The 26,577-nt window shown below is 40.7% G+C and overlaps 1 protein-coding gene across 1 annotated transcript in view; it reads right to left on the bottom strand.

Moving 5' to 3' along the window:
* The window catches only part of LOC117268273 (chaperone Ric-8A), a 63,635-nt gene that overhangs the window by 7,313 nt on the left and 29,745 nt on the right, over positions 1–26,577 (bottom strand). The window contains exons 6-8 of the mRNA XM_078161423.1: positions 25,468–25,603; positions 8,911–9,099; positions 1,414–1,508 (exon numbers count right to left, since the gene is read on the bottom strand). Coding sequence (XP_078017549.1) covers positions 1,414–1,508; positions 8,911–9,099; positions 25,468–25,603 — 420 coding nt within the window. The remainder of the gene's footprint in view (positions 1–1,413; positions 1,509–8,910; positions 9,100–25,467; positions 25,604–26,577) is intronic.

Here is a 26,577-nt window from a genome sequence, read left to right as displayed (position 1 = left end):
AACTGTCACAAACAGACTCCACGAGGGTGGCATGAGGGCCCAATGTCCTCTAGTGAGACCTGCACTCACAGCTTGATTGGCATTCACCATATAACACCAGAATTGGTATGTCTGCCACTGGCGCCCAGTTCTCTTCATAGATGAGAGCAGGTTCAGACTGAGCACATGTGACAGGCATGAAAGAGTCTGGAGACACTGTGGTAAAGGTTCTGCTGCCTTTGACATCATCCAGCATGACCCGTTTAGCGGTGGGTCAGTGATGGTCTGGGGAGGCATATCCTTGGAGAGTCACACAGACCTCCATGTCATAGCCAACAGTACCCTGACTGCTGTTAGGTACCGGGATGAAATCCTCAGAGCGATTGTCAGACCATACGTTGGTGTAGTGGGACCTGGGTTCCTCCTGGTGCAGGACAATGCCTGGCCTCATGTGGCCAGAGTGTGTGTATACATTTCCTGGATGATCAAGGCACTGATGCCACTGACTGGCCCTCTCGTTCCCCTGATCTAAATGAGCACCTATGGGATGTTATGTATTGGTGCCTCTGACACCGCCAAGTACCGACAGAGAGTGGAGCTCACTGATGCCCTGATCTAGGTCTGGAATGAGACACCATCTGACTCATCAGGAGCATGCCCAGACGTTGTCAGGAGTGCATACAGGCACGCAGGGGCCATACACACTACTGACTCACATTATGAGTTGCTGTGATAAAATTCACACAAGTTGGATCAGCCTGTGATTTCAAGTTTTTACTTGGATTTATAGACAAGTTTTTACTTGTTTTTACTTTACTGGTTTTTACTTTCACTTTTTCAGTGTAATTTTGAATCCTGCCCTCAGTGGGTTGATGATTTTGGTTTCCACTGACTGTTGTTATGTCATTTCATTCTCAACAAATCATACAATGTACATCAGTAAAGATTTTCAACTTGAATAATTTGTTCATCAAGATCTGATCTGTGGATTAAGTGTTTCCTTAATTCTTTTGACCAGTGTACTTAGTGTCCCTTTGACTTTGTCGGGACCATTAAACAGCTCAGTATTGGATGTTAGCAGCTGCTGCTGTTAATCAGGCAGATGTTGAACTGACCAGGAAGAGAGCGATTCGGAGACTGTCCTCCGGTGCTGTATCTAACCTGTATAACCATTACAGCAGCAACAGAAAGTTTGCTGTTTTTTTTTCATGTTAACCTTGAATTTATGGTTAATAGGCTCACTGAAACATGGTTGTTCAGTAAATTAATTTCAAATTGCACTTTTTTTCTGTTGTTGGCCAATTTACATTTATATTTACTATTCTTAGACTAGATTTTTCTTTTTCTTTTTTTTTTTTTGCGAGTACTTGAATGTGGAAGTTTAATAAAATGTCCATTCCTATTATGTTTAAAGGCGCAAAACAGTGGTCTGACCCTTGGAGTTCCTCCAACGTGTCTTCTCCATCACATGACAGCAACAAGCAGTGGCGCAGCACAGCTGCTAGGTGACGATATAGAGCAGCATCCTCCTGAAAAAAAACATGCCCTACTCTTTTTAAAGGGACACTTGAAAGGCCATTATCCACATAAAGGTCAGTTAACTTAACACTAAGTCTAAGAAAGTCTGAAAAAGATTATTTTAAAGCTTTGGGTGTGGTGCCAACCCAGTTTCACTCTGAAGTTCTCGAAAACTGGTGCTTGGTCGGACTTGAGTCAGACACAGACGAAAAAAATGCTGCCCTTTCACGTCGGCATGATATGCGGCCATTCACTGTTATTATTTAACCGTGCCCAGCCGCGTCAGGGTGAAATGCAGTGGGATAACAACAAAAATTAAGTCTGAGTTAAGGTTAATTAGGTTCGGTGGGAGGGGTGTGGATGGGTCCAACAACCACCAACTTTCACCTGGGATGCCAGCGTTTGTTTCCCGTAGGATTGTAAAGCCAGACCCTGTTTTCTTTCCCAAAACCTAACCACATGCTTTTGTTGCCTAAACTCACTCACTCACTTTGCGGTGTTGTACTGACGTAGTGCATTTATTTTGAAAGAGACTATATGCAAATTGTACATTTTCTGTGAAAACAGAAGTGTATTTTGAAAACAGACAATGCATGTAACAAGCAGATCACCAACCACACGTTATATCTCAGCATGGAAAGTGGATGACCTAACGTCAATATATGATGAGGTTTTAGTCAGAATGTGCTGGTGGTGTTTGAAAGACTTTCTGGCAAGCATTTACCAAAAACGGAAGGTCCAATCAAAGACACTGTTGAGTTACATTATGGGATATGTAGGAAGCAGGGGTTTTTTGGAACTTTTGGTGGCTGTTGGTCTGGCATAAACCTCATAGGGTCTGGTTGGGCTTAGAAAGAAGGAAATGTGGAGTGATCACCTTATGGGTTGGGTGCATTGCCATTCTGGCAGAGGGTAAAAACAGGGCTTAGAGGGGAAGCCAGGTGCCAAAAGAGGAGTGGTATCAGTTAGGTCCAGTAAGGCTCTCCTCTATCTAAAGCACTGTTTCCAGAACCAAATACCTGGATAAGGGCTCGATTTTTCACCCAGAGTGAAAGGTGCTTGGGTGGGGATACTCCAGTGGACGAGAGGGTTGCCTCTATGCAACTGAGTGGGCAGTGAAGGAGAAACCTGGAGGGCAGTGATTGGGAGGAACAGTGTGACTGATCTGAACCCAAGTAATATTTAGCCATTGGACTTTTGTGCTAGTTACAGTATAGATTGCCCATAACAAATGTCATGTTCAAGCAAAAGGTGTTTCCAGTGTAGCTAGTACAAAAACTCTATAGGCCAAAGGTAAGTGTTTAACTTTGTAGTTTCATTACATATGCAACAATATGTTTTGGGTACTCAAGTAAAGAGCTGTAGATGTCTGGTTCTGGCACCTATCCACAAGGACTTCGATTCAAACCTCCAGAAGACTTTTTCTTGCATCCCAGGGGAAGCTGGGGACATGAAATATGATCATTGTGTGGGCCTAAAGTTGTTAAAGCCTGTCATGGTAGCAGCCTCAGAGCTGTCAAGCTGAAGCAGGAGTCCTTTTGGGTTTGATTGACCCAGGAAACTCCTCAAGAAGCAGACAGGTATAAAGAGGCCAAAGGGACTTTGTGTAGAAAGGGGCCAGTTGAGGTGGCTCAGGCATCTGATCTAGATGCCTTCTGGGGCGAGGTGTTACGGGCATGTCCAGCCAGTGGAAGGCAGACCCAGAACATGCTAGAGGGATTATATATCTCGTTTGGCCTGGGAATGCCTCAGGGTCCCCCAGGAGGAACTAGAAAGCATTGCTGGGAAGAGGGGTGTCTGGTGTACTTTGCTCAGCTCGCTGCCCTTGCAACCTGGCCTCGGATAAACAGTTGAAAATGGATGGATGGATGGATGGATGCATAAACATAGGCTGCGGTTGGAAAGTCTTTTTTGCTTAGGAAGGTTCCTAGCTGAGTGAAATGACCCGGAAGTATTTTAGTGGCCGCCATGATAAGAGCTGTTTGAATTCTCTAAACACTAAGGAAAGGAGGTTCAATGCTTCCTTTCAGATCTCCTTTAGCACAGGATACATCGGATCTTCCTAAGCGATAGGAAAGGAGATAATTCCATCCCACAAGTCATTGCGGCGGCAATATTTACGCACCATTCACAAACTCAAATGATTAGGAAAGAAAAAGATCAACATGACCGAGAAAGGAAGGAGATCACCATCTAAGTTACCATTGTTTATGAAGCATTATACATCTCATGCCATAACTTGTTCATATATATATTTTTTCAACTTTCAACATTATGTTAAACTTAGATGCGAACTATGAATGTTTCGCTACTATTGGTGTACCCTCCGTCCACAGCTTTGTTTAACTTGTTTTATAACAGGATAAACAAATATACAAATATACAATGCATCATTTTAATTTTCCGATTTTCGTGTGAATGAGAAAAAACGGAAATCCACGTGCTTTTCCCATTTTCGTCTTCAAATGGCTAATTGATACAGAAATTAAACCAAAACCAGAAACCTACTTGTTTTTCGCCTTTATTGTTATATCTATATTATCTGCCCCTACTGCATCTCAAAACATTGGCATCGGCTATGCTTATGGCCTAGGTAGATAGTATTATCTAGACCTGCTCTATGTTTTGTTGTGATTTGGCACTATATAAATAAAATTGAATCTAAAAAAATAGATAGATAATCAATGAAGTAACGTTGCTGTGCCTCGTGCGTAAATGCGCATATACTTGGTGTATCTGGAGATTTAAATAATCAATGAAGTTACTGCTTCCCACTTTTTATTCCCCTGTACAGTGTTTCCCTGCAGAGCTACAGTGGAAGGATCATAACAAAATATACAAAAGACACTAACGTTAGAAGATATCTGCCTGAGGTTATTAAATACCTGCAGCACCCCCACCCCGCAGCAGAAACAATAAGCATGTTTCCCCATAAAGAGAGACGCTGTTCGCATTTATGCATGGAGTATGTAGACGATAAATGGACTGCCTTCCGTTTCCATTATACTCCTTCCGTTTCCACTATACTCTCACTCACACATGCATACATTCTTCTCTTACATACATATATTTTCTTTCAACATACATACATTTTCCTTTTACATACATATATTACTTATAGTATTAAATGTATACATGATTGCATGTGCATGAGAGCAAAGTGTATGAATGTGTGCATAAAATATATGAATATGAGAGAAAAATGTATTAATGTGTGTGTTCAAATATATAAATATGAGAGTGAAAATGTATAAATATGAGAGTGAAAATATATGTATGTGTAAGGAGAATTTATGTGTGTGAGAGGGTGAGAATGAAATATGTCTTGTACGGCCCCTCAAAAGGAACAGCTGATTCAGTTAAACTGGGGAATTATCGACATGATTACTTCTTGTTTCATTCCAAAAACCTAAATAAAGTGGCTGACTGGAGGGAGATGGAGCTGAGTGTTTCTGGAAGACTAATTGTCCATAGCTAATAACAAGCTTAACTACTTGCTGTTGGCTGTAGCCTATTGCATACATACATATGTCATTTCCAGTAAATATCACAACATGAAACGTTTGTTTTCTGTTTAAAGTAACATTACATTGTTACATTGTCATCTGATGACATAGTTTCTCTAGATGGCATTGCTCTGGCCTCTAGCACTACCATAAGAAACCTCGGTGTAATATTTGATCAAGATTTGTCTTTTAATTCTCATTTAAAACAAACCTCACAGACTGCATTTTTTCATCTGCGTAATGTTGCGAAAATTAGGCCTATCCTGACCCAAATAGATGCAGAAAAATTGGTCCACGCTTTTGTTACCTCTAGGCTGGATTACTGTCACTCACTATTATCAGGTAGCTCTAGTAAGTCTTTAAAAACTCTCCAGCTAATTCAGAATGCAGCGGCACGTGTACTAACAGGAACTAAGAAACGAGATCATATTTCTCCTGTTTTAGCTTCTCTGCACTGGCTCCCTGTAAAATCCAGAATTGAATTTAAAATCCTACTGTTAACTTATAAAGCTCTAAATGGTCAGGCTCCGTCACTGGTGAGCTGGATATCTTAGAGAGCTCATAGTGCCATATTATCCCACCAGAACACTGCATTCTGAGAATGCAGGGTTACTCGTGGTCCCTAAAGTCTCCAAAAGTAGATCAGGAGCCAGAGCCTTCAGCTATCAGGCTCCTGTCCTGTGGAATCATCTTCCTGTTGCGGTCCGGGAGGCAGACACCGTCTCCACATTTAAGACTAGACTTAAGACTTTCCTCTTTGATAAAGCTTATAGTTAGGGCCGGCTCAGGCTTGCCTTGTACCAGCCCCTAGTTAGGCTGACTTACGCCGGATTTCCACTGGATGCGTGTCCGTTGCGGAACAGCAGCGCTGGTTATCCACTGCGTGCTCCGCCGTCCGTCAATACCCACCGGCTGCGTTTGCTGTACGGAGTGGTGCAGCTCCGCCGGAAGACATCTCAGTGCACTGCCATGATTAATATCTCCTCGTCCATGGTGTTCACGGGGTGAAATGACGTCTGAAAACCTCTGACCTGTTGACTTCAGGCCTGCCTCTGCCCATTATATAGTTTTTAAGGTGTAGTGCAGGGAAATATGATCCACCGTGAACACTGTGTATTTTGTTTTGAAAATTAACCGGATGTTTTATTGTGTTTCTGTGCACGACTTCCTGCCCCGCATGATCTGCTCTGTGCTGAATTGCTGTGTTGTGCTCCGGCGTCCGGCAAAAATAGAAGTCCTGCGTATCTGTTGCGGAGGGCTCCGGACTGCCGGAGCTGTGATGGAGCCGGAACGCAGCACAGCCGCAGCCGGTGGAAACACACACATTGACTAGAATTGAATCCTATCAGCTCCGCTGCCGTGCCGGAGCAGAGACGCAACCAACACGCATCTGGTGGAAATTGGCCTTTAGGCCTAGTCTGCCGGGGGACCTCCTTTAATACACCAGGCACTTTCTCTCCTTCTCTCTCTCCCTCTCTCTCCCTCTCTCTCTCTCTCTCTCTCTCTCTCCTGTTACTGCATCTTACTAACTCGGCCGTACTGCATGTCACTAACTCGGCTTCTTCTCCAGAGTCTTTGTGCTCCACTGTCTCGCAGGTTAACTCATATCGCAGCAGTGCCTGGATAGTGTGACGTGTGTGGGTGTGCTGCTGCCGTGGTCCTGCCAGATGCCTCCTGTTGCTGCTGTTATCATTAGTCATACTTCTACTGTTATTATACACATATGATTATTGTCACATATGTATACTATCAGATATTAATATATACCTTCAACATATTGTACCACAATACCCAGAATTATAACTATAATATTATTACATTCATTAATGTTGTTGTAAGCTACTGTCATTACCGTCTGTCCTGCATCTCTCTCTGTGTCTGTCGCTGTCTCTCTTTCTGTCTGTCTTTCTGTCTTGTTGTGTCATACGGATTACTGTTAGTTAATTAATTATGTTGATCTGTTCTGTACGACATCTATTGCACATCTGTCCGTCTTGGAAGAGGGATCCCTCCTCAGTTGCTCTTCCTGAGGTTTCTACCGTTTTTTTTCCCCGTTAAAGGGTTTTTTTGGGGGGAAGTTTTTCCTTATCTGCTGCGATTGTCCTAAGGACAGAGGGATGTCATATGCTGTAAAGCCCTGTGAGGCAAATTGTGATTTGTGATATTGGGCTTTATAAATAAAATTGAATTGAACTGAATTGAATTGAATTGAACTGAACATTATAAACATAGGAAAGTAGGAAGTAGACTACTCACCCATCTTTTCAGTGGTGACATCTCAAGTCTGATCTGGAGTACACAGCCTATAGCTATGTGGTTTGTTTAAGCGATGTAACAGAAGCCAATATTTAATGGATTCAACATGGACAAAGAGCTCTGATAATATGAAAGGCAAAACAGTTAGGACATGGAAACATTCTGTTCTCACTCAGGCGGGCTGCTAAGTCAAGTGTGACACCTAGTAAAATTCGGTCTACCTGTCCTGTCCAGTGTTTGGCATAATATCAAACCAGTTTTTGATTTTTTATTTTTTTTTTAATATCGGCCCAATGTTAATGATTACAGCATTGTACGACATCATCAGAAGACAGTAAAATAATAAGACTTTGCCTTATGCCGAGTTCAGACTACACAACATTTTTGTCTGTTCTGACAGTCAGTATGTCAGATTAGGCCATTATGGAGTCATAAAATCTTGCTGTTATTATTACTATTGTTATTATTCCTATTCTTCTTCTTCTTCCTCGTCTTCTTCTTCTTATTATTATTGTTATTATTATAATTATTTCAGTCACTATGCCTGTTCATTTCCCAGCTGAACTGTTTTTTGTAGTAACATAAAAAGTGCCACCATATGACAGGAGCGACATTTGAAATACCAATTGCAAACTATGCAAGTCACTGAATCATCCACAAGAAGTTCTTGTTTCACAATTAAAGCATTTTAGAAAATGGATTATCTTAACTGAAATTATGAGGGACTTATAATTTTAAACAGATATAGGAAATGTTGAGTTTGAAATGATGGTGCAATGCATTAACTTGAACAGGACAAATAATGAATTAAAAATAAAAATAGAAAAATACAGAGGGAATGAGAAATCCAGTTTCTAATGTAGTCTGTTTCAAATGAAGCCGGTACCCACTGCAGTTTTGGTAAGTAAAGGCCCAGACACTATTTGTTAATCTTATTCCGTATATCCTCCATTATGAAGAAACAACATTCTTTGCTAGCTTGATGCTAATGGCAGCACTCACTAGGTTACTAAAGTGCTTCTGCTATTTCATGCCATCGTTTTTCCTTTTTTACTCTGTCATGGTAACATCCATAGAAGAAATATCAAAAAGTCTGAGGTGTTGTTGACACACAGTTGTTTATGGCAGCACATCACTCAGTGTTTCTACTGGTCAAAGTGACGGCTGTGACGGAGAAGTCATGGAAGACAAAAAGAAAATCAATCAGGCTGATATTGTGTAGTCTGAACCCAGCATTACATGTTGTCATCATCTGACTGCTTGTGTCTTACTTTGCTCAATATTGTATTTTGGTGAGTACAATGTTATCATAACTGATAAAGGGTGGTGACCCAGCTACAGGAATAACACCCCAACTGTATTAAAGTTGAATTTTACTTTGATGTACTTTAATATAACACATAGATGAAGTTAGCACAGTTAAACATTACATATCTGAAAGGGGCTAAACAGAGGAGAGCCCTTTCTCACTTAAATTGTCAAATCCACCACCAACATTAGGGTGAAAACAGTGTGGGTTTCACTAGTTTCTTTGATCCAACTGAGGGCATGGTGTTTTAGAGTTGAAGCTCTCTATGAAATTCAGTAGTACTGTAGTGAGATGGTGAGTTTGTGAGGTGTTAAACTGATTTGTGTGTTTTCAAGGAATTACCTCATCTGGCTTCTGCCTGTGGGCCATGTGGGTGATGTTGAAGAGTGTCTTGAGGATCTCAATGACATCTTGGGACATCTCCTTGGACATGGGAAGGGTCATGCTGTCAGTCAGCACCTCATATCCCTTACCCCCCCTGACAGCCAGGCACTGCTCCAGGGCTTTGGTCAGCACTGACACTCCACGCTCCTAACAGAGGCAAATAATCCACTGATGTAAACAACCCATCCATGAGATTGAGAAAAGAAAATTTTTCACTCCAACCAGGAAAGACAAGTCATGCACAACATTGCAGGTATGCTTTTGTATGATTTATTGAGACCTTTTGTGACTTATGTTCTGTTCAGTGTTTGACAAAATGGGGCATTTTCAGAGATTAGGGAGTACTACAAAAATATACTGTATGATGATAAAATAAACGTTACTTTGATTTCAACAAAGGGATGTAGAGGCTATGATGTAATTATTCTGATGTTTTATCCTGATCACAGAATGATTATTAGGCTATGTGACTCAGTACCAGCAGTGGAATTTACTCAAGTACTGTACTTAGTTAAGTACAATTTTGAGTTACTTTGAGGAGCTTTTTCTTATCTGCTGTGAGGGTCCTAAGACAGAGGGTGTCATATGTTGAAAAGATCCCCAAGGCAAATTGTGATATTGAGCTTTATAAATAAAATTGAATTAAATTGATTTGAATTGAATAGACTATTTCAATTTTTTGCTACTTTAGGTTATAATTCTACTCTACTACATTTTGGCAACCAATATTAAACTTTTTACTCCACTACATTTATTTTACAACATTAGATACTAGTTACTTTGCAGATTCAGATTATTAATACAAATTAACTCAACCATTACATATGATATGTATACTATGGATAAAAGTAAAACCTTATTGATCCCTTGGTGAAATTCTCAATGTCAGGGGGTGTGGTAGGACCCAAATACAGCACGGTCTCACAAATAACAGTTTGTAATGTCCTTTATTGAAAACTCTCTGCAGGTTGAATTGTGCATCAGAAAGATCAACAGATAATTAAAGCTGCAAGCAGCGTTTGGCGGGACCTCGCACTCGCGCCCATTTCGGCCCCCAGCTTATGTCGTCACTGTGAATTATTTAGAAATATCAAACATGTTGCCACAAACATCAGAAAATCCTTACAGAGCTGAACGTTTTGATGTTTGAATGCTTTCTGTAGCTGTAGGTATGGATAAGTGATGTCACGATATGCAAATTAGATGAGTGAATTTATTCCCATCAGATTCCTCTTCCTTTATTTTGAGGAAGAGACAACAAAAACAGCACAAAACAAATCTACTGTGTGAATCTGTTCAAAATGCTGTTTTACTGAGATTTATGAAATCCAATATGGCCGCCGCCTAGTGACGTCACAGAATGCAAATTAGATGAGTTAATTTACTCCCATGACAAACTTTGGGTCATGATGAATAGTTTTCTCATTTACAGTATGCCTTTATGTCTCACCACTTTCAAGCCACAGCCTTTTGAAATGTGGAAATGAAAATGGAATTTTTTTTGCTCAATAAACTCTGGCACCTAAAGGGTCAAAATGGAGATTCTGCCCCTGTCATATCTGCATGTAAGATTTAGACACACACACACACATCATGTTTCTGTGAGTTTGTGTGTGACAGCAGTTGCCATGGTGATGAAGTAGGTGCACCTGGGAGAAGAGCAGAGAGAGACAGACAGAACACAGAGAGAGACCTGTTGTAGTGGAGATTTAACTCCTCGAACAAGTTCTTCCCATTCCCAAACGGTTGGTCCAATCATGAAAAAAATGTGATGATGAGAGAGATAAAGTTATACAGAAGATCTGTTTAGCAGCAGTTGAGCTGTCATGTGTGCGTCTTTAAAGCCGATACAATAAACGGTGTAGGAGGAGATGTGTTTTTTTAAGAGCACGTTTGAGGTGAAATCTTACTTTGAAAGGTCAAGTAGCTCACTTCCTGTTGGAATTAGGTCATGGGTGTCAACGCGTGATTTGTAAGTCAAACACACCAGTTTTGGTTTGATCTTGATACGACATTCCTACGGGCTGCAGTGGCCAGTTTAGTGCACCTATGTGGCGCTAGAGAGCCCATTTTGGCACTTTAGGGGTTAATGTCATGATTTTCTAAAATTTTTCACCGGTTCTGATGTGCGTGCCAATTTTGGTGAGTTTTTGAGCATGTTTAGGGGGTCAAATTCCAGTTCAAAGAGGCGGCGGGAGAAAGAATAAAGAATAATTAAAGCTGCAAGCAGCGTTTGGCGGGACCTCGCACTCGCGCCCGTTTCGGGCCCCAGCTTATGTCGTCACTGTGAATTATTTAGAAATATCAAACACGTTGCCACAAACATCAGAAAATCCTTACAGAGCTGAATGTTTTGATGTTTGAATGCTTTCTGTAGCTGTAGGTATGGATAAGTGATGTCACGATATGCAAATTAGATGAGTGAATTTATTCCCATCAGATTCCTCGTCCTTTATTTTGAGGAAGAGACAACAAAAACAACACAAAACAAAATAAATTTACTATGTAAATATGTTCAAAATGTTGTTTTACTGAGATGTATGAAATCCAATATGGCTGCTGCCTAGTGACGTCACAATATGCAAATTAGATAAGTTAATTTACTCCCATGACAAACTTTGGGTCATGATGAATAGTTTTCTCATTTACAGTATGCCTTTATCTCTCAACACTTTCAAGCCACAGCCTTTTGAAATGTTGAAATGAATAAACTCTGGCACCTAAAGGGTTAAAATGGAGATTGTGCCCCTGTCATGTCTGCATGTAAGATTTAGACACACACACATCATGTTTCTGTGAGTCTGTGTGTGACAGCGGTTGCCATGGTGATGAAGTAAGTGCACCTGGCAGAAGAGCAGAGAGAGAGAGTGACAGAACACAGAGAGACCTGTTTTAGTGGAGATTTAACTCCTCGAACAAGTTCTTCCCATTCCCAAACCGCTGGTCCAATCATCAAAATAATGTGATCATGAGAGAGATAAAGTTATACAGAAGATCTGTTTAGCAGCAGTTGAACTGGTATGTGTGCGTCTTTAAAGCCAACACAATAAACGGTGTAGGAGGAGATGTGTTTTTTTTTAAGAGCACGTTTGAGGGGAAATCTTACTTTGAAAGGGCAAATAGCTCACTTCCTGTTGGATTTAGGTCATGGGTGTTAGCGTGTTATTTGTAGGTCGAACACTCCAGTTTTGGTTTGATCTTGATACGACATTCCTACGGGCTGCAGTGGCCAGTTTAGTGCACCTATGTGGCGCTAGAGAGCCCATTTTGGCACTGTAGGGGTTAATAATGTGTGTGTTCTGTTTCAAATGAAGTTTCTGCTGTTGTAATCTGTCCTTTAAAGATTGTGAGACACACAGACCAGAGAACCCTGTGGCTGTGTCTGTGTGTGCAGCCGTTGTCATGGCGATTAATGACTTGCCTGCACCTGTGGCAGACACAGACACGTCAGGAAAGCAGATCACCAAAGGCTGTTTATAAAGGGATTTAACTCCTCGAACAAATGCTTCGCATACCCAAACCGTTGGTCCAAGCAAGAAAATAAAGTGATTTTGAGAGACAGCCACGTCTCGTGAACACACGTGTCGCGTTTTATATTTCTCGAGTCAAAAATGTGGTCAGGGGAGCGAGTTTAATATGTGTTGCACCCCAGCTGTTTCCAGAAATTTCTCCTCAGAGTTTACATGGGAGTGAATGAGAAAAAAATCAGCGCTCCCTTCGCTTTGGAGCCACTCAGCAAAAATGTGTACGTGTGAGAGATTCCATGTCAACATATCTGTGAGCTGGACAAATTTTCCTACGTTTTGTGGTATAAATTGTGTCTGTACAGTGAAAAATGTGGCCATGGCAGCGAGTTAAAGACAAAAGTTTTAGACGATTTTTAGAGCCCTCTCCACTCTAGCTCACAGCATTCCGTGCAATACACACCCATTGTAAACTGAGAATTTCTCCACTTTTGCTCATGGTACTTGGAGAGGCACAGATGAAAAACGGTAAAAGATATGAAAAAGATGAAAACATGAGTGAATAGATGAGACCTGTGGCAACATTTGAGAGTGGGAATGGAGTCTGTAGCACAAAGTATGGAGACGCTGTAAATGCTAGAAAAAGCCCTAAGATTGGTGTCTTTCTCCCCCCTGCTGCCATTCATTTCCTATGGGACAGCTTTCGAAGATCGCCAGGACGTTTTTCTGACATCTCACCTTATGGAGGCCATAAAATCCAAACTAAGCGAGTAATGAAAAAGTTACGAATAACTTTTGATTAGAACGAGTTGATCTGTCATCTGTGCAAGTTTGAAGCCGATTGGATAAGCGCTGTATGAGAAGAAGATTTTTTAGGAAAGGCAGTTTTAAGGCAAAATCTTACTTTGAAAGGGCAAATAGCTCACTTCCTGTTGGATTTAGGTCAGGGGTGTCAGCGCGTGATTTTTAGGTCTTCATGAGATGAACACGCCACTTTTGGTTTCATGTTTCTACGACATTCCTACAGGCCGTAGCGGCCATTTTTGTGTGCCTAGGTGGCGCTAGAGAGCCCATTTTGGCACTTTAGGGGTTAATGTCATGATTTTCTAAATTTTTCACCGGTTCTGATGTGCGTGCCAATTTTGGTGAGTTTTTGAGCATGTTTAGGGGGTCAAATTCCAGTTCAAAGAGGCGGCGGGAGAAAGAATAATAATAATTAAAGCTGCAAGCAGCGTTTGGCGGGACCTCGCACTCACGCCCGTTTTGGGCCCCAGCTTATGTCGTCACTGTGAATCATTTAGAAATATCAAACATGTTGCCACAAACATCAGAAAATACTTACAGAGCTGAACGTTTTGATGTTTGAATGCTTTCTGTAGCTGTAGGTATGGATAAGTGATGCCACGATATGCAAATTAGATGAGTTAATTTATTCCCATCAGATTCCTCTTCCTTTATTTTGAGGAAGAGACAACAAAAACAGCACAAAACAAAAGAAATCTACTGCGTGAATCTGTTCAAAATGCTGTTTTACTGAGATTTATGAAATCCAATATGGCCGCCGCCTAGTGACATCACGGAATGCAAATTAGATGAGTTAATTTACTCCCATGACAAACTTTGGGTCATGATGAATAGTTTTCTCATTTACAGTATGCCTTTATGTCTCACCACTTTCAAGCCACAGCCTTTTGAAATGTGGAAATGAAAATGGAATTTTTTTTGCTCAATAAACTCTGGCACCTAAAGGGTCAAAATGGAGATTCTGCCCCTGTCATATCTGCATGTAAGATTTAGACACACACACACATCATGTTTCTGTGAGTTTGTGTGTGACAGCGGTTGCCATGGTGATGAAGTAGGTGCACCTGGGAGAAGAGCAGAGAGAGAGTGACAGAACACAGAGAGAGACCTGTTGTAGTGGAGATTTAACTCCTCGAGCAAGTTCTTCCCATTCCCAAATGGTTGGTCCAATCATGAAAAAAATGTGATGATGAGAGAGATAAAGTTATACAGAAGATCTGTTTAGCAGCAGTTGAGCTGTCATGTGTGCGTCTTTAAAGCCGATACAATAAACGGTGTAGGAGGAGATGTGTTTTTTTAAGAGCACGTTTGAGGTGAAATCTTACTTTGAAAGGTCAAGTAGCTCACTTCCTGTTGGAATTAGGTCATGGGTGTCAACGCGTGATTTGTAAGTCAAACACACCAGTTTTGGTTTGATCTTGATACGACATTCCTATGGGCTGCAGTGGCCAGTTTAGTGCACCTATGTGGCGCTAGAGAGCCCATTTTGGCACTTTAGGGGTTAATAATGTGTGTGTTCTGTTTCAAATGAAGTTTCTGCTGCTGTAATCTGTCCTTTAAAGATTGTGAGACACACAGACCAGAGAACCCTGTGGCTGTGTCTGTGTGTGCAGCCGTTGTCATGGCGATTAATGACTTGCCTGCACCTGTGGCAGACACAGACACGTCAGGAAAGCAGATCACCAAAGGCTGTTTATAAAGGGATTTAACTCCTCGAACAAATGCTTCGCATACCCAAACCGTTGGTCCAAGCAAGAAAATAAAGTGATTTTGAGAGACAGCCACGTCTCGTGAATGCACGTGTCGCGTTTTATATTTCTCGAGTCAAAAATGTGGTCAGGGGAGCGAGTTTAATATGTGTTGCACCCCAGCTGTTTCCAGAAATTTCTCCTCAGAGTTTACATGGGAGTGAATGAGAAAAAAATCAGCGCTCCCTTCGCTTTGGAGCCACTCAGCAAAAATGTGTACGTGTGAGAGATTCCATGTCAACATATCTGTGAGCTGGACAAATTTTCCTACGTTTTGTGGTATAAATTGTGTCTGTACAGTGAAAAATGTGGCCATGGCAGCGAGTTAAAGACAAAAGTTTTAGACGATTTTTAGAGCCCTCTCCACTCTAGCTCACAGCATTCCGTGCAATACACACCCATTGTAAACTGAGAATTTCTCCACTTTTGCTCATGGTACTTTGAGAGGCACAGATCAAAAACGGTAAAAGATATGGAAAAGATGAAAACATGAGTGAATAGATGAGACCTGTGGCAACATTTGAGAGTTGGAATGGAGTCTGTAACACAAAGTATGGAGACGCTGTAAATGCTAGAAAAAGCCCTAAGATTGGTGTCTTTCTTCCCCCTGCTGCCATTCATTTCCTATGGGACAGCTTTCGAAGATCGTCAGGATGTTTTTCTGACATCTCACCTTATGGAGGCCATAAAATCCAAACTAAGCGAGTAATGGAAAAGTTACGAATAACTTTTGATTAGAACGAGTTGATCTGTCATCTGTGCAAGTTTGAAGCCGATTGGATAAGCGCTGTATGAGAAGATTTTTTAGGAAAGGCAGTTTTAAGGCAAAATCTTACTTTGAAAGGGCAAATAGCTCACTTCCTGTTGGATTTAGGTCAGGGGTGATTTTTAGGCCTTCATGAGACGAACACGCCACTTTTGGTTTCATGTTTCTACGACGTTCCTACAGGCCGTGGCGGCCATTTTTGTGTGCCTAGGTGGCGCTAGAGAGCCCATTTTGGCACTTTAGGGGTTAATGTCATGATTTTCTAAAATTTTTCACCGGTTCTGATGTGCGTGCCAATTTTGGTGAGTTTTTGAGCATGTTTAGGGGGTCAAATTCCAGTTCAAAGAGGCGGCGGAAGAAAGAAAGAAAGAAAGAAAGAAAGAAAGAAATAATAAATAAACACACCAAAAACAATAGTGTGCTCGCCTTCGGCGAGGACTGGTCTGTGAGAATAAAAGCAGCAAAAAGTATAGGGGGGGTCCTCGCCTTTGGCGAGGACTGGTCTGTGAGTAGTCCACTGCTTTTGGGCTTGGTCCCTAATAAACGCACGCAGCAAAAACAAGAGGGTCCTCGCCTTTGGCGAGGACTGCTCTGTGATCAGTCCTCTGCCTCTAGGCTCGGTCCCTAATAAACGGAGCAAAAACAATAGGGTCCTCGCCTTTGGCGAGGACTGCTCTGTGAGCAGTCCTCTGCGTTCGGGCTCGGTCCCTAATAAACGCACCAAAAACAATAGGGTCCTCACCTTCGGCGAGGACTGCTCTGTGAGCAGTCCTCTGCCTTCGGGCTGGGTCCCTAATAAAGAATAATAATAATAAACGCAGCAAAAACAATAGACCGACTCTGTGAGCAGAGCCTTCGGCGAGGACTGTTCTGTGAGCAGTCCTCTGCCTGTAGGCTCGGTCCCTAATAATAATAATAAACGCACCAAAAACAATAGGGTCCTCGCCTTTGGCAAGGACTGCTCTGTGAGCAGTCCTCTGCCTGTAGGCTCGGTCCCTAATAAACGGAGCAAAAACAATAGGGTCCTCGCCTTTGGCGAGGACTGCTCTGTGAGCAGTCCTCTGCCTTAGGGCTCGGTCCCTAATAATAATAATAAACGCACCAAAAACAATAGGGTCCTCGCCTTTGGCGAGGACTGCTCTGTGAGCAGTCCTCTGTCTGTAGGCTCGGTCCCTAATAAACGGAGCAAAAACAATAGGGTCCTCGCCTTTGGCGAGGACTGCTCTGTGAGCAGTCCTCTGCCTTAGGGCTCGGTCCCTAATAATAATAAACGCACCAAAAACAATAGGCGAGGACTGCTCTGTGAGCAGTCCTCTGCGTTCGGGCTCGGTCCCTAATAAACGCACCAAAAACAATAGGGTCCTCACCTTCGGCGAGGACTGCTCTGTGAGCAGTCCTCTGCCTTCGGGCTGGGTCCCTAATATAGAATAATAATAATAAACGCAGCAAAAACAATAGACCGACTCTGTGAGCAGAGCCTTCGGCGAGGACTGCTCTGTGAGCAGTCCTCTGCCTTAGGGCTCGGTCCCTAATAATTCATGTGTAACAGGTTTTAAACCAAATGGGATAGACTAAAATAACATTATATGCAGATGATGACACATTTTTCCTGCAGCCAGAAAAATCTTCACTAGATGCCCTCATACATGATTTAAATCTCTTTTCTAAACTAAATGGATTAAAGTTAAACTTTGATCAAACTTTGATAAATGCACTTTTATAAGAATAGGATCATTGAGAGATACAGATTTCAGCTTCTGCTGCCAAACTCCAGTCAAGAGGAATAATGGCTCAATAGATGTTTTGGGAATTCATATTCCAGATAATTTTAAAGATTCTGTGAAAATAACTTCTGAACGCAAAATGGAGAAAAGTCTTGGAGAAAAAAGTCTTACAAAAATTCTATCCTTACAAGATTACATTGATAAAGACAATAACATTATTGCTACAAATCATTGTAAAGTATCCCACATGAAATGGGAGAAAATTTGTTCTAGTGAAGAGTGGAACTTTATAGAATTAAAATGACCCTCTAGCTGCCATATAGATATAAGTTTTTTTGGACTAGGACTAACAACCTAATTATGTGTATTACTGATGTGGTCCTATCAAGTTTTATATGTCCTTTTTATTCACTTTGTTCTGTATAAGACTATTTTTTGTTTGTTTTGTTTTGGGGGGTTTTCTCTGTTTTGTGAAACTAAATTGTCATGTCATGTTGTCATCTGTGTTATGTATATTATTATTTGCCTGTAATTAATAATACTAAAAAAGTATATTCTGAAAAGGGCCAATCTGAATAACTACTTTTACTTTTTGTTCGAGTATATTTTGATGCTCATATGTTTGTACTTTTACTTAAGTAATATTTTGAACACAGGACTTTTACTTGTAATATAGTATTTCTATACTGTTGTATTACTACTTTAACTTAAGTAAAAGATCTGAATCCTTCCTTCACCACTGGGTATTGCATTAGTGTGCCTACACAATAATACTGTGTAGGCTTTGTTTTATTGTGTTCAAGAAATAATTGTAAACTGTCAGGACCTCTTGTAATCATTGGGTTCTTTAAGATTGTAATGTGATCATAATCAGCAGACAGACATCTACTTTAAGGTTACTATATTGCAAACTAACTGTTGACACAGGAGCACATTTAGTGCAAGACTTATTCCCCCAAGATGTACCACAGAGCACCACAGGAAGTCACTCCTGCCTGTGGCCATCAAACTGTGCAACTGCTCAACCACTCTGAGTCAATAACTTGACACTTGAACTTAATTCACCTATCTGCTTTTATGTTCAGACAGCACTTTTTTTTCTGCTCTGACCTTATGCCTATCTGTCTCCTCCTATTCTGATTGCTCTTTTAACATGTCATCCCATCATTAGAGCAGCTTTTCCTTTAAGAAAATAACACCTACCGAGGTTCTGTCTGTTAAAAAACAAACTTAATTCGAATACTGGTACTGGTCTAGATGAGATCGAATCCAGGTACATCAAATTACCTGACCTCTTTAACATGTCCCTATCCTCCAGTGAGTTACCAGCCATCTGGAAAAACTCACGCATTACTCCCATCTTTTAAGGAGGTGATAGCCTTGATCCTAGCAGTTACAGACCAATTTAAATTATTTGCTCTACTGTCAAAATATTTGAAAAACTAGTATCTAATCAATTATCTCAGTACCTTAACGTTAATAATATTCTTTCACCATTCCAATCTGCATTCAGACCTTATCACTCCACAACTACAGCATTATAAAAGCTTACTAACAACATTTTCTCAGCATCTGATACTGGCAATCTTACAGGCAGGGTTCGAACTATAAACTGAGCTTTGTGGGGGTCTCCAAAATAACAGTGCAAAATAACTCAATTCAGATTTTAATCAGCTGTATAGAACTCCGGACGTCACGTGACTCGGTTTGTTTACACCACCATGTTGGCAGTCCTTGAGTGAAAATGGATGGCGCCAGTGCTGATTTCAGGTCATCAGAGTTCACTTTGCACATTAAAGCCCCGGAAATTGAGCGATATATCACAAAACTTGATCAATTAATCAGTGGTGTAGTCTAGTTTATTGTAGTGGGTATACTGTGATGATTCCCTCCCAGCCCCGTAGGGAGGCCTGGCAGTGACCTATTCATGGGTACCAGTGACGTCATGTCGACGAGACCGCCGCCATATTTGTGTCCGATTTGACCGTACCCCTAAGTTTCGCTATGGCAGTACACACCACACATTTAAATGAGACGGAGAGATGATATTTGTTAAAAATTTCCATTATTGGTTGCGACCCATATTTAGTACCCTCAACAGTATTTTGTCCGCTATCCTCTGCAACACGCTGTGTGTGTGTCCGTCCGTCCGTCCACCGGCCACTTCATTAGGTTCACCCATGCAATCTAATCCAATGGCTCTGTCATACATTCTACTTTATGAAGCTTTTTACATTTTCAGTTTTTGTTGGCATTGTCAGAAAGGTGATAATTAAACTTTATTATTAAGGTTGTACTGGGTGGTGCTGGTGTACTGGAGTGTAATATATTAAAGTGTTCCTAATATTTTAGGCTGACCAAACGTCCTCTTTTGCCCGGACATGTCCACTTTTCACGTCCCGTCCGGGGCGTCCAGGGGGTGTTTATAAACTGACGATAATGTCCGGTTTTCCTTGTGTTTGTGTGTGTGTGTCAGAGTGCGGCACAGGCAGCATATTTCTGTCCGAACCCGAACCGAGCCCGACATTATTTAATGACCAAAGCACTGAGTTTGTGTCACACAGTGGTTACAGGCTATTTAACAGGCTGGGCGTGCGCCGTGGGTGCTCAGCTGCGGAGAGGGAGACCTCCGTGATTGAGACGGGAGCGGGAGGCGCGAGGTCCGACGCTTCTAGCGAGAGGAGAGGGAGGAATAAAACAAAATAAGATAAAATAGGAAAAACCTGTCTCTCTCTTTTATTTTATTTTCAGCGTTTAATCAAGGCGGAGGCGGGCGGCTGGGGGTCCGAGGCTTCCAGAGAGGGGAGAGGTAGAAACAAACAGCCAATGTGTGTCTGTGTGTGTTATGTTCAGGTGTTGTCATGTAAATAACAGTGCCCAAGCAATAAACAGGACAGACAATAGGATTTTATTTATTTTTACACTACATTTTCACTGAAAGCTGACCAAATCTGACCCGTGCCCGAATACAATTTATAGCTACATTTTTGACCAAACCCAGCCCGACCCGTCGGATCGGTAGCCACACTCTAGTGTGTGTGTGTGTGTGTCCCCTATTGGGTCCTATCTGAATTTCTGTCTTTGAGAGATATTATTTTGTAATATAACTGAATTTTCTATCCATACATATAAATTTTAAATATATTAAAATTATAAGGCATCTTTGAGTAAACTGAGAGTATCATTTAAGTAGGCTATGTCGTGGCTGGTCGAGTGTCCTCTTTTTTGGAAATCAAAATATGGTCACCCTATAATATTTTAATCTAATATATGTTAATGGATTGGGCAAAATTATGAGAACACCACACAATATAATGCACTCCAGTATACCAGCACCATCCACTATGACCTCTATAATAAACATAATGTATAATTATCACCTTTTTGACAATGTCAACAAAAACCCAAAATGTATAAAGTTAAGCTTCATAAAAATAGCATTTATGGCATAACCATTGGATTGGATTGCAAGTGTTACCTAATGAAGTGGCCGGTGAGCGTGTATTATATTTAAGGACCCACACCACAACAAGAGTAGGTATGAATAATAGTTAATTAGTGACTGACATCAGCTCAAACCACAAGCTTTTGAGTGTACCGTAATCAGATTCTTATCGCAGCCAACCATTTATTCCGCCAGTCTACATCCTTTCCGTCCGGGGTTTCTTTGTCGACTGGTATCACAGCCAGCAGCACAACATATTCCTGGCATCCTTCAAGTAACATACATTTTTGGTCTCTCGCTGATTTTCCTCCTACTCTACTTGTTTTGGTAACGTGACAACGCTGTGACCTGTGACCTGACTGCTGTGAGCGGACACAAATATGGCAGCATGAAAACACTGTGACGTGATGAATGGAGGGGAAAAGAGGAGACGCATTCCCCTGCAAAATGTATTTTATTTCAGTTATTTACCCAGTATTTGCGAAACAAAATCACTGAAGTTAAAGTTCTGTCACAAAACTATATTGTTACGGATCTTTGCACATTTTTAAGTGGGTATATGGAAATCCTGGAGCTTTCTTAGTGGGTATACGGCGTATACCTGCGTATTACGTAGACTACACCACTGCGATTAATCATAGCTGACCCTTACAATGCCCCCGGGGTGCTTTTCAGGAGTATTGAGACAGCCAGAGCGGACAATTTTCCAATATTGCAGTATCCTGACATCTACAATTACTTGATCAACTCTCCCTCATCCTACTCCGGAGATTCCCTGAAAGCCTACAAGAGCCTGGAGGGGTAAAAATGGATACAATCTGGCAGCCTTACATATAACGGTAATAAAATAATGTAAGTAATTTTCTTATCCCACGTTTGTTTTGCGCTACTCATTGAGTGACCAACATCCTTTTAGTAGCTCCGCAAAATCCACGCCATAATTCAAAGGTCAAACTTGCCTTTTATGAAAATTAAACGGTTAGAAATCGCAATAAAAGCATGTTAAATAAACATTAAAGTTAGTGAGCGTCGGATTCTATACCTGATATGAAGTGATCACTACACAAGCGGAATCCGTTGCCTGTGGGCTCCCACCGCTCAGTTTTCTTCTGCTCGCTTTGTGCATGTTTTATGGCAGTAATCCACCTCCGCCGTCCTTCGGGATGTTTCAGGATTTGATAGATAGTAATGCCCTCTTTATGGGAGCTCAGCTCCCGCTGGCTCCCACATAGTTCATCTTTATCGATCTTAAGAAGGCATTTGATCTGGTGGATCATTACCTTCTTCTCGATAAGCTTCATGCTGTGGGCTTATCTAAAAGTGCATTATTGTGGTTTAATTCATACATACACAACAGAAAGCAATGTGTTGTCCTACAGGGCAATACATCTCAACTATCAACAAAGAGGTGTGCCCCAGGGTTCGACGCTGGGTCCACTCTTATTCTCTATTTATATTAATGATCTTCCCTTAACTTGCTCTGTATCTTCCATTCAGCTTTATGCAGATGACACCGTAATTTACACTTCCAACTTCCAACTCTAATTTACCTCAAATTCAAACAGTCCTTCAGTCTGATTTTAATGCTGTCGAAGAATGGCTTGTATCTAATAAATTACTGTTTAATAAATCAAAATCCTACACAATGGTCTTTGGTACAATCTATAGCGTTAAAAATAAAATCTGTTAACCTAAATATTAGGTGTAATGGTGGTATCTTTCTGCATAGAGTTGAAAAGTTTAAATACCTGGATCTGTGGTTTGACTCTGAGCTCTCATTTAAACCACATATTGACTACACAAAATTAATTTTGGAATCAGTGTTCTATATCCATCAAGAAGCTGTTTTACTTTTAACGTTAGGAAGAAGCTTGCTACTCAACTTCTACTTCCACTCCTTGATTACGCGGATGTTGTTTATCAAAACCCATCCAAATCTAACCTGCAACCACTTACTACAGCTTTTAATAAGCTCTGCAGATTTGTTCTGGGGTGTCCCTTCGATACACATCACTGCTCCATGTATAGCTTGCTCAAATGGCCATCACTCGAGATAAGAAGAGATATGCATTGGCTTAAATTCATCTACAAATGTATACATGTTGAATATCCTCAGTATTTAGTTTCGCTAGATGGAAGATGGATGGATGAATTTAAAATCCTACTGTTAACTTATAAAGCTCTAAATGGTCAAGCTCCGTCATATCTTACAGAGCTCATAGTGCCATATTATCCCACCAGAACACTGTGCTCTGAGAATGCAGGGTTACTCGTGGTCCCTAAAGTCTCCAAAAGTAGATCAGGAGCCAGAGCCTTCAGCTATCAGGCTCCTCTCCTGTGGAATCATCTTCCTGTTGAGGACCGGGAGGCAGACACCGTCTCCACATTTAAGACTAGACTTAAGACTTTCCTCTTTGATAAAGCTTATAGTTAGGGCTGGCTTAGGCTCGGCTTGTACCAGCCCCTAGTTAGGCTGACTTAGGCCTAGTCTGCCGGGGGACTCCCTATAATACACTGGGCACCTTCTCTCCTTCTCTCTCTCTCTCTCTCTCTCTCTCTCTCTCTCTCTCCTGTTACTGCATCTTGCTAACTCAGCTATACTGCATGTCTCTAACTCGGCTTCTTCTCCGGAGCCTTTGTGCTCCACTGTCTCTCAGATTAACTTATATTGCAGCGGTGCCTGGATGGTGTGACGTGTGTGGTTGTGCTGCTGCCGTGGTCCTGGTTCTGTCTCATTATTTATCATGTTGATCTGTTCTATATGACATCTATTGCATGTCTGTCTGTCCTGGAAGAGGGATCCCTCCTCAGTTGCTCTTCCTGAGGTTTCTGCCGTTTTTTTCCCCCGTTAAAGGGTTTTTTTTGGAGAAGTTTTTCCTTATCCACTGTGAGGGTCCTAAGGACAGAGGGATGTCATATGCTGTAAAGCCCTGTGAGGCAACCTGTGATTTGTGATATTGGGCTTTATAAATAAAATTAAAAAATTGAATTGAAAAACAATTATTTGTTCCATACTCCACTACATATAAATTGAGGCGCTCATTACAGATCTATTCTATTTTTACTTTTTATATTTATATTTGTATTTATATTACTCGTTCTTGTACTCTTTTATGTGTCTTATATGTGCCTTGTACTCTTTTATGTGCCTTAGCCACTGGACACGACAATTTCCCTACGGGGATTAATAAAGTACCTATCTATCTATCTATCTATCTATCTATCTATTACTCCATTCCTACAGTTCGTAAGACTGCTGGAAAGAAAGCTTTTTTTTTGGAATAGATTACCATCAAACCTACGCTCCCTAACTTCCTTCCACCTTTTCAAAAATAATCTGTCTACTTATCTCGAGGTGAAGTGCTCATGTTTCAGATGATTATTAATTTTTGTTTTTGATTATATTTTGTTTCTGATGATATAATTTTATATCACTCACTCGACTTTCTTTTTTTATTCTCTTTATTAGGCTAATGTAATTCATTTTGCTACTGTGGCTGGTTAATGGATGCATATGTATAGCTATCTTTACGATACATTTTGGTTGTTTGTCATATTTATGGTGTATTGTGTCATTTCATATTTGTGTTTTGTCTTGGTTTTGTTATTGCTGTTAATTTTGTATATTATTTTGCATTATGTATTTCTGTTTGTCGGAACCCCTCAAAAACGAGGTGATTCACCTCACCTTTATCCAAATAAATAAACTTTTAATAATAATAATATTCTATGCAGTTATTCAGCTGTGCAATATTATTCAGTATACAACTTTAACCTCACCAACACCTCTTGCATGTATACATTTATTCAACACATAAGGCACATAACAGTACATATGTCTTTTGTTTATTTTTATTCTTGTTTTTATTCTATTGATGTTTATATTCTAGTGAACATAGCATAACACATATTTTATATTTCTGAATGTAACACTAGTTTATACAGTCTAATGTAGCAAAATGCACACATTTTGTATATTTCTACACACTTACAGACTCAGTACAGTGAAGATATATATTTTATTCTTAATATATTACGTACTAGTGTTACCATTATTGCATAATGCATATTTTTATTTCTATTTTATTTTATTACTTTTTATTTACATAAGTCTATTCCATACAGTTATTCTTACTTCTGTTCTTTACAAATATTTCTGATTTCTGAGTATCACGAGGAAAACCTCAGGCCCTATAGTGGTATTATAGGAATAAAACATTGCCTGTTGTTTGCTGGTCATTATAAGCTTCTAAATGAACTTCTGATGAGGCAAGCAATACCACCAGGGATATTACAGAAACTTTTATTTTTTTGCGGCTGCAGTAGACTATTATTATTATATTCTGTTGACAAACCTGCCAGAGACTGTCATGTATCTGATGACCACCATATCAAAATCTGGTACCTCTTCATCTAATGATCACAAGAAACTTTGGGAAATGTTGAGATCACATTATCAGTTTTGTTTGGTTTGGATCATAAATGATAATTCTTGGATCACAACAAAAGAATACACAATATTATTTGATTCACTCTGACCTTCCATAAATATAAAGTGTTTTACCTGCTGTAGCTGCAGCCTGAGCTCAGGCCGCAGAGCTGTCAGTAAGAAGAGCAGTCTCAGCTTGTAGAACTGTCCACTGGACGGCACCGTGTTACAGACGCTCTGCTTCAGACTCACCCACAGACCCTGCAGAAGACTTCCATGGAAACAGGAGGGGAAAAAAAAGTGAGGCTGGGATGGGTCAGCAACTAGTGAGCATCATTCATATCACCTATTTGTGTTGTAGAATATCTAATATTATTTAAATATAACTGACTAATTTATTTTAATTTAATTTCTAATTTTTCACCTTATAATTCAATTTCATTTTAAATGGACTGCAAATGGTAATATGGTAAATAGACTGCACTTATATAGCACCTTTCTAGTCATCCAGCCACTCAAAGTGTTTTTTACACTACAAGTCACATTGACCCATTCACACACATTCATACATTCATACCTGCTACTCAGTGTTTTTTAACACACTCACACACCAATAGAACAGCCATCAGGAGCAATTTGGGGTTCAGTACCTTGCCCAAGGATACTTTGACATGCAGACTGGAGGAGCTGGGGATCAAACCGCTGATCTTCCGATTAGTGGACGAGACCCTAATAATTTTCTTTCCACCCAATCCACAAGGTAACTGGAAGTTGAAATGTGCCTTTTGCATATCCCTGTTATACACACAGCATGTGTAATGAAGGAGTAGCACATGGTCAGCCAGGGCACAGTGCCCCTGGAGCAGTTTAGGGTTTTAGTGCCTTGCTCAGGGGCACCTCAGCACTGTCCAGGAGGCAAAGTGGCACCAGTACAGCTGCCAGTCCACACTCTATACTTGGTCTGAACAGAAACTTGAACTAGCCTCTCTCCAGTTCCAAAATCAAGCTCCCAGGGACGGGGTTACTGCCACCCCCAGTTTAAAGAATACTTGCATGAAAAAAAATTGCAAAATGATTTGGTTAAATAATCAGTATCTACTCATACTAAATCAGTATACACAGGTGAAGTCTGTATGTCCATATATCACACAGCCAGTTAGCAAATGCCATTCCATGTCAAAGTACTCAATATGTGTCCAAGAACAGGGTCTTCTCAATTCTGATAGGAAGTAATTTACCAGTTAA

The sequence above is a fragment of the Epinephelus lanceolatus genome, chromosome 18 (genome assembly GCF_041903045.1).
Source record: "Epinephelus lanceolatus isolate andai-2023 chromosome 18, ASM4190304v1, whole genome shotgun sequence".
NCBI lineage: Eukaryota > Metazoa > Chordata > Actinopteri > Perciformes > Serranidae > Epinephelus > Epinephelus lanceolatus.
This window is presented reverse-complemented; position numbering and strand designations above follow the sequence as displayed.